Consider the following 8335-nt stretch of genomic DNA (forward strand, 5'->3'; position numbering starts at 1 on the left):
CTTGTTTATTTTATTTAAAATAATTTATAAATTTGGATTTTTTTTCAATTTCATCTTTTTTTTTTAATTTTTTCATCTATCATATTTGTTTATCATTTTTTTATTGTTTATTTTTTTTTGCTTTTTTACCCTTTTCTTAATTTATTTTATTTTCAAATTTATCCCTTGTTGTTTTAATTCATTTAACTTGTATACCATATTTAGTCCTTGTTTTTTTTATTACTTTTCATGTTTTATTTTTTAATTTTATATGATTAAGAATTTTGTTTCATGATTTTTATGAGTTACTTTCTATAGGACAATCTAGTCTCATGACCTAAGTCACGAGTTTTGAAAATTAACCAGACTTAACTTCGGTTTTTTAAGTTATTTTTTTAATATATATACATATATATTCAATTTCTCTATTTAACATAAGGTTATTGGGCCTTCAACTTTATGATTTTTATCATTTTTTTTTGTGAGGTTATTTTAATTTTATATCTCGAGTTACAAGTACTTCGAGTTAACCCTGACTGATTCATGATTTTTTTAAAAAAATTATTCATGATTTTTAAAAAAATTTTAATTAATATTTTTTTAGCTTTGGCTTTCATTACTTAATTTTCTTGAGAGTTGACCTCTATTATTATTATTATTATTATTATTATTATTATTTGTATGAGGTTATCTTTACCTCAAATAGACCATGAGTTTGAAATACTAACTAGAATCAAATTTGTTTTTATAATTTTTTAAAATTAATTTAGTTTTTTAAATTTATTTATTAATGTTTGATTTGCTGGTAATTTAGTTTCAGATTTTTTATTTATTTTTTATAAAATAAGATCATTGAGATTTTTAAAAAATATTTAAAATGTATTTTTTTATAATATTGATGAACATTCATTTTTTTATTAATTATTATTATTATTATTATTATTATTTTTCCATCATTTTTATGTATGTTTTTGTTACTTTTTGTCCATTCATCATTCATTCATTCGACAGAGAGTTGTGATCATGAGAAATATAATTTATAGTCCTAAATCTTGAGGGAAAAAAAATTATGGATTGAAATTGGAAATCTTACCAATTGATTGATGTGATTTTACACAAACGACTTATTTACCTTACTGTAACTATGCGTTGCTTGTACCAAAATTATTTTACTGGCAAAGAGAACATAATAAAATGGTAACGAGACATCATTGAAGCGTTTTCTTTGTGAGAGTGTGCTTAGGGCATCTATTCTCCAACTCCGGTAATTAGTTTCCACATCATCATGAATAATAATAATCATAGTAATAATAATAATAATAATAACAATAATAATAATTGGACGTGGTTTCTCGTAATCGGTTGTAACTTATAACCCCATTATTCACTATGACAACTTAGAAAGAAATTATAATAATATAATAATAATAATCCTAATCACACCACGTCACCACCTGTTCATTTTCTATATCAGACAAATAGCCCGTGAATAAAGCAACAAGAAGCGAAAACACAAGAAGATACCCGAACGGAAAACCAGAGAGAAACCGATGACTTTGGGTCTACTTAATGCAAACCCAGTGGTTCACGCCAAGAAAGAAAGGGTTGCTCGTACTGAAGATCTTCACTGTGATGATTCTGTTGATCCACTCGATATCTATGATATCCTTTTCTCTTTCTTTCTTTTTTTCCCTCGTTTTTTGATTTTTCTTATATTTATATGTATTTGAAATCTTTATGTGCCAATGAAGTTTTGAATTAAAGAAATGTATTCTTTGACTTCAATTAGCAAATTTTGTCAGAGATATAAGAGATCCAGAGCATCCATACTCACTTGAACAGCTTAGTGTTTTATCAGAGGAGTCTATCACCGTCGATGACAAACTGGGTCGTATTTTGTAAGTATTTTTTAGCTCAATATAGTTCGTGCCAGTGGATTTTTATTTATTGGACCGAATTATGGGGGCTTGAATTACAATCTTTTTAATTTTTTTAATGTAATGGAGGTTTTTTTTTTTTTTTATTAGGATTACTTTTACTCCAACAATACAACATTGCAGTATGGCCACAGTTATTGGTCTGTGTCTAAGAGTGAAACTACAAGAGTGTTTCCCTCCATATTATAAGGTTAGGATTTCAAGCATGGCTATTTTCTTCTTTATCTCACTCTCTGTTATATAATATCTTAGTGTGGTTCCCTGTTGATTTAGATTATTTGTGAGTTCATTCATTTTTTTGTAATTTCTTCTTAAAGTTGAAGGCTTTTGTTTTTGTTTCAAATGCCGGAGTTGAACATAATTTCTTGGCTGAAAACTGAAGAATTTGGTTTGCATATGATTCTTTATGGCAAATATGGTAGTATATAGTTTCCTAGAAGATTATTAGGTGGTAATAAGCATCTACTATGTTTGACACTTAATTGAACCGGGAATTTTCTTTGTTCTTGTGTGTGTGAAGAAGCGTTATTTCATTTCGAATTGATAGAATACTTAAATATGAACAAGGCTTTTAATGTTACTTTTATGCCAGCGTCTTAAACTTTGGAAAACCCGTTACTCTTGAAGTTGTAGGAAGAGGCTCAAGTTCGGATCCTTTATGTAGATGATGTTAACTAACATCTGTTTAAAGCTCTGCTACTCAACCTCCTGATCTGTATCTTCATGTGCTATTATCGTGGATGCTGGAAACACTATTGATTTCCTTGAATGACTTGTAGATTGTTGCATAATTACAATGCCAAGATTGGATGATATTGTACTTCACACCTTGAAGAGTATAGGTTGTGTTTGAATCTGTGGCCAATTGATTTGCTGTCATGTGGTTATGTCATAGACATGTCTTCTTTTGGCTCGCTCGTGATTCAGGATGGCTACCTGCCTTGGCTCTATCGACTTCCATTAATGATTGGCTTTTCGTCTTAAGTGTACCTTGGAGAAAAAAACTGGAAGTGCTATGATATTTGGTTAATCAAGTTCATCTGCATCGTGCCTTCAACATTTTATAATTTTCAAGATATAAATGATACTCAATGAGATAATTTCTCACCCATTCACGGGTCTGATGATACTTCTCCACAGGTTGACATTAAAGTCGCTCCTGGATCTCATGCTGATGAAGAAGCAGGTGAAGCTGCTTTTGACATTTACTTTAATTCATCTTGTTGTACTATGTTTTCTGATTTCTTATGGGTCTAACCTAGCCCATGTATCTTGGGTCTTGGCCATTTATGCACTCCCTGTGCAAGAATGGATGCATGATGTTAGCACATCCAACCATTCTAGTTATTGTCATCGAATATGTTCAGAACTATATCCATGACTGATGTATCTCAACCTTGATAAATGTAGGAGATAATAGAATTTTATGTCTTGCTTATGATTTTACCTATGTTTTAGACTGGCTTTCAGCATATGAGAGTCCATATTTGGAGCATAAATTGATCCCTTCCATTCTTCCAGGCCTCCCCGACTAATATCCTTCTGAAATTTGCAATGTTTTTTAGTTAACAAGCAGTTAAATGACAAGGAAAGAGTTGCTGCTGCCTTGGAGAATCCCAATCTCCGTCAACTTGTGGATGAGTGCCTCTACTCCAATGAACTTTAACCAAGTACACTCGCATGCTCAAAAGACTTTGTACAGTTTCAGTTGGTGGTTGAATGCAATAAACTGACTTTGCTGAATCTTCTGAATTCTGTGATTCTTTCGATAAATTGCATGGATGTATTTAGGAGGCTCAGTTTTAAACAAAGAAACTCTGTGATGCAGTATGTTGCATCTTATAGTGCGCACTCCTTTCTAGAGATAAGTTGTAATGATTTAGTTAAATCTTGGCATTTCATGCCGGATAGGAAGCTTTTGTGCCTGATATTTAAGCTCTTTCGGGCATTTCAGATATCGCAGAACTGGTAATTTATTAAATATAAACTAAAACTAAAAGAGGACTTTACCTCTGCCCACAATATACTATTTATTCAAATAGTATTTTACCTTTTTTTAATTTATTATTTAATATTAGATTTTTTTTTATTTAGTTATCTCACGAGAACTTTCATAATATGGATTTTAGGATATGAATTTTAGGTTTGACAGGTTAACTTGATTAACTTAATTTTTTTAATTATTTTTTTTTAATTTATTATTTAATATTAATTTGATTGAGAATTAAATTTTATAATTTATTTTGTTTACTTTTCATTAGGTTATCCTGGTTTTATGACCCAAGAATAGTACTTAATGAGTTAACTTAAATTGATTCGGGTTGTCTTTTGAGTCATTTATTTAATTGATTTTTTTTTAATTTTATTATTTAATATTGAATTAGTTGGGTATTGAGTTAAATAATTTGTTTTGTTTTTTTATAAGAATATTTTGATCTCACAACCAAGGTCATGAATTTTGATATTTTAATCATAGTTAAATCGAGTTTTTTTTTTAAAGGTTATATCAGTCTCATAACTCAAGTCATGAGTCCTTTAATTTTAGATTTGTTTTTTTATTGAGTTGTCTCTGTCTTATGATCTAGGTCGCGGATTTGACAAGATAACTCAATTGATTTATTTTTCTTATCTTTTTTAATTGACTTTTTTCTTAATTTATTCAACTAATATTATGTTTGATTGAGAATCGTTGACTTTTTTCTTAATTTATTCAACTAAACTAATATTATGTTTGATTGAGAATTAGGTTTTATGTTTGATTGAGAATTAGGCTTTATGATTTGTTTCTATTTATTTTTCATTAAATTATCTTAATCTTATAACTCGAGAATAGTTTTTAATGATTAATTCAAGCTGACTTTGCTTATTTTTATATTATTTTTTAATTAAAATTTTTATAAATTTCATCGTTAAATATTAGATCCGACATAAATGATTGACAATTAAACTTTATAATTTATTTTAATTTTTTTTATAAGGTTATTTCAGTCTTAAAATTAAAATTACAGATTTAAAAAATTTATTTAGATTAACTTAAATTTAAATAATTTATGTCATAAAATTAAAATTACAGATTTAAAAAATTAATTTAGATTAACTTAAATTATTATTATTTTTTATTAAAATTATCTTAATCTATTATTTAGGATGTGACTGGACTAGAGGAATGAGGTGGAGACTAGAGGAATGAGGTGGGGGAACAGGAAGATAAAAGGGGAACAGGAGGATAAAAGGAGAAGAAGAGCCAGAGGATATCTATTATTTTTAGTAGTTAGAAATAACAATTAGCTTAACAAATTGATGCTTATTCACCAACGTCTTTTCAAGTTCCATTCTGGGATCTGGTAATAAAGTTTGTATCCGGGCTCCACCGTCCATGTCTTTAGTATGTTGTCTACCTGTCCAAGCATAAGCCAGACTTAGCAAGCTGGCAGAGCAAGAGGTGTCGGCTCTGGTGCCACCTGAGCACCTGAATGACCGTTAGCAATGTGGCTTGGCTTTCCATCTAATCCCCAGAACTTGGCTGTTTTCACATCGTCCTGGGGCATCAGTCTTGACAACTCTTCGTGGTCGTAATTCAGAGTGGCTTTTCCCCCAAACTCGTTTGGAAGGTTATCAACATCAAAGAAAGACTTCATGAGCTCCACACTATCTTCTTTTTTTGGGTAAACAAACTTCACCTTCTGGAAAGTTAATGGATCTAGGAAGTACTTGACGACCTATAGAAATGAAGTAAATTAATACAAGGTTCACCATACGAAAGATAAAGGTGTCAGAATTCTCAAGCAATATAAATGTAGCACTTATGTCATCATAAAATTGAAAAAACTCAAGTCTGTGACGAATTTTCAAATCTACCTAAGAAATATATCTAGAAGACATGCCCAGTCCTAAAGGGCGAACAGCCTATTATAAGATTTTGCCTGAGTTTTTGGTCAGTTCAAATATCAAATAGACTGCAATGGACATTAGGAAGCACAACGCACCTTCCAAAAGGCTTCAAAAATTCTAGGCGGATTGTAAAGAAGTGCAACAGCAAGTCTCTCAGGGTAGTGGTTCTGTAAGATATTGATGCAATCACGAGCAGTTTTGATGGGGACCTTGACGCTCAAACCCCATCCAGTGAAGGCTATCAACCATGACATTTGTTCTTGACCGTCAGCAAGGTTAAGAACACTGTTCTCTATAAGATAAACCAAATGGCGGATATTGTCTTCTGCACATGTTGTGTTCTGCCAAAATGAAAGAAAAAGTCGAAGGTCAATCTATTATGATATGTCACGGAAACTTTCTTAAGGGGGAAAAGGCCAATAAGAAGACATAAATAAAGGTAAAAGGTAAAATCCTTTGAACAAACCTGCTTTCCTGGCCTCAATATGAGCACAGTCCTCCCAGATCGGTCATGAAAATCTGCTCTGGAGACTTTACCCGTCTCACCTTCATGAGCTACTTCATGCTGCACAATTGCAAGGGATTCAATTGATCTAATGGAATGAAAATGATATCATAAAATGAAGTATCGAACGTATATAGAATGGAAAAACATTATAGAAATTATTAAAATAAGTAGGCAATAAAGCACACCCAACAGATTTCTTCAGGCTTGTAAGTTGCTCTCCACTTGAGTGTCTCCTCCATCCTTTTCTTTGGCCTGTCAACATTCCAGTTCCGAGCTATTAAATATCTCCTCAGGCATGCATCAGTGCAGTACTTCAGACTTCTACCAGAAAGAGGTCCGAGGGCAGCCCTGAGTTCACCGACCTGCTTGCAGATAAAGTTTTCAGCAACTGTCTTAAAATCACTCAGAAATCTTATCTAGTTCAGACAAAACCACGTGTGAAATAAGTTTCTCCTTTGTTGTCCTCTAAACTTTGCTTTGGAATGATTGCAAATTTATAAATTCGTTTCTTGATGAGATGACAATTACAGGGTGAAACAAAAACAAAGCCTTCTACTTAAATGTCTGCAGACGTTGACACTACCTTCGCTTCTTGTTCTTCAATGCCATGCTCCTGATGATTCTGAGACTGCTTTCTACGAAACATGTTGACTGCCAACAGAGTTCAGCCTATTGTAAGTAATCTTCAACAGAAAAGTTTTGTCAAGGAAAATTATTACCAGCCAGTTTATTTTGCAGCAGAAATAATGGCCTCTATCATAATCAATTAGGCACGCCGAATAAAAAACCACTGAAAGGCCTAAAGTGCAATGGAAAGACAACCAACACCTAAAAAGTGCAGGATTTGTAGCAAACTCATAGGCAGGCCAACAATATTGAATATTTTTTCTTTATTTGATACATAAAAATTAAACTTGCCATCAAAAAGACTTCCATGAACAATAGGCTGTATTCCACCACACACAATCTAATTAACGGCAGACAAGGTAGGAATCCTTGGTCAAAACTTCCTTTTCTTCTGTTTATTTTCATCCTACTCGTAAAACATTGTTAGCGGTGTGTTGATCTATTTTATCTACCAGCAAAACAAAGGGAGAACAAAATCCATGACTCAATCAAACACTGATCACTAAGACCACACGATGGCTGACCCCCCAATCCAGCCAAACCTTCTATAAACGTAAGTGTTAACATAAACACAGAGAGATTTCAGATTACTTCAGTTCCTTGAACCAAAAACTCTGAATTATTTGACAGTCCAGCATATCCAAACATCTACACTTCACAGGCAATCTTAGGAATAATCAAGCACAGAATGTACAACCTAAAACTCAACCAAACTCAATGACTAATCAAAACATGGAAATCCCACCAAAGAATAATTCAGCAGATCTCAAATAACCTAATCATTCCCGAAAAAAGCTAGAATCTTGAGCTCCATATCACATAGAAAACAACAAAGAAAGACCACAAACACTGCCTTTCAAGAGTAACATATCTCCACCAAATTCGTACACAACAAACCCGAAGTGAACAAAAAGCCACTTGGTCATGAAATACAGACTTTAACGAACCTGGTGAATGATGAAGACAAACAAATAGAGGTCTCTCAGTTTCTGTACTGGTGAGTTGTTAAAAAGCCACTGTTTCAGGCAAAGAAAGATGACTCGGGTTCTGCGGAGAAGGCAATGAAGGTGTGACTTTTATGTTGAGGTAATGGTCCTCGAGAGAAAAATGTAGAGCACGCAAGACAGGGAAAGCGAGGGAGATTTGTTCGGTGGAGTTAGATATTTCCAATTTTAAAGTAGGAATAGCACAGGAGCCAACAGCCACTAGACAAGTAGACATGACTCGGTATTCTTTTGGAAGGCAGCGAGGAAGTGACCTTTTGCTGTGGAAACACATTTTCTACTATCTTTCTAGAGGAAGGCGGACTTTTTTCTTCCTTTTTTTTTAAAAAAAATTATTAAACCAGTTTCTTTTTCTTTTTAATTTATTAAACCAGGCTTGATTCATCACC

At 32.4% G+C, this 8335-nt stretch overlaps 2 protein-coding genes across 2 annotated transcripts; one reads left to right on the plus strand and one right to left on the minus strand.

Annotated features, from left to right (window-relative positions):
* Positions 1–1449: 1449 nt before the first annotated feature.
* LOC105110402 (MIP18 family protein (DUF59)) lies at positions 1450–3892 on the plus strand. Its single transcript, XM_011005437.1, has 5 exons — positions 1450–1641; positions 1772–1877; positions 2007–2106; positions 3057–3102; positions 3482–3892. Exons 1-5 carry the CDS (start codon positions 1530–1532, stop codon positions 3580–3582), a joined length of 465 nt encoding a protein of 154 aa, XP_011003739.1. The 5' UTR covers positions 1450–1529; the 3' UTR covers positions 3583–3892.
* Positions 3893–5158: 1266 nt separating this feature from the next.
* On the minus strand, positions 5159–8071 carry LOC105110403 (random slug protein 5-like). Its single transcript, XM_011005438.1, has 6 exons — positions 7890–8071; positions 6899–6966; positions 6501–6677; positions 6274–6372; positions 5903–6148; positions 5159–5635 (listed from the first exon to the last, which is right to left on the minus strand). The coding sequence occupies exons 2-6, from the start codon at positions 6959–6961 to the stop codon at positions 5336–5338; spliced, it is 885 nt and encodes a 294-aa protein (XP_011003740.1). The 5' UTR covers positions 6962–6966; positions 7890–8071; the 3' UTR covers positions 5159–5335.
* Positions 8072–8335: the final 264 nt, after the last annotated feature.

The sequence above is a fragment of the Populus euphratica genome, unplaced genomic scaffold (genome assembly GCF_000495115.2).
Source record: "Populus euphratica unplaced genomic scaffold, PopEup_1.0 scaffold252.1, whole genome shotgun sequence".
Lineage (NCBI taxonomy): Eukaryota > Viridiplantae > Streptophyta > Magnoliopsida > Malpighiales > Salicaceae > Populus > Populus euphratica.

What these genes read in the sequence shown, in the direction of transcription:
- LOC105110403 (XM_011005438.1), bottom strand. Translation starts at nt 6,961, where the DNA reads ATGTTTCGTAGAAAGCAGTCTCAGAATCATCAGGAGCATGGCATTGAA. An exon ending in TTGAAGAACAAGAAGCGAAG is followed by an intron (nt 6,678 to 6,898) that starts GTAGTGTCAACG and finishes ATCTGCAAGCAG; the next exon opens with GTCGGTGAACTCAGGGCTGC. An exon ending in TATTGAGGCCAGGAAAGCAG is followed by an intron (nt 6,149 to 6,273) that starts GTTTGTTCAAAG and finishes TCATTTTGGCAG; the next exon opens with AACACAACATGTGCAGAAGA.
- LOC105110402 (XM_011005437.1), top strand. Translation starts at nt 1,530, where the DNA reads ATGACTTTGGGTCTACTTAATGCAAACCCAGTGGTTCACGCCAAGAAA. An exon ending in GACAAACTGGGTCGTATTTT is followed by an intron (nt 1,878 to 2,006) that starts GTAAGTATTTTT and finishes TTTTTTTATTAG; the next exon opens with GATTACTTTTACTCCAACAA. An exon ending in GTTTCCCTCCATATTATAAG is followed by an intron (nt 2,107 to 3,056) that starts GTTAGGATTTCA and finishes ACTTCTCCACAG; the next exon opens with GTTGACATTAAAGTCGCTCC.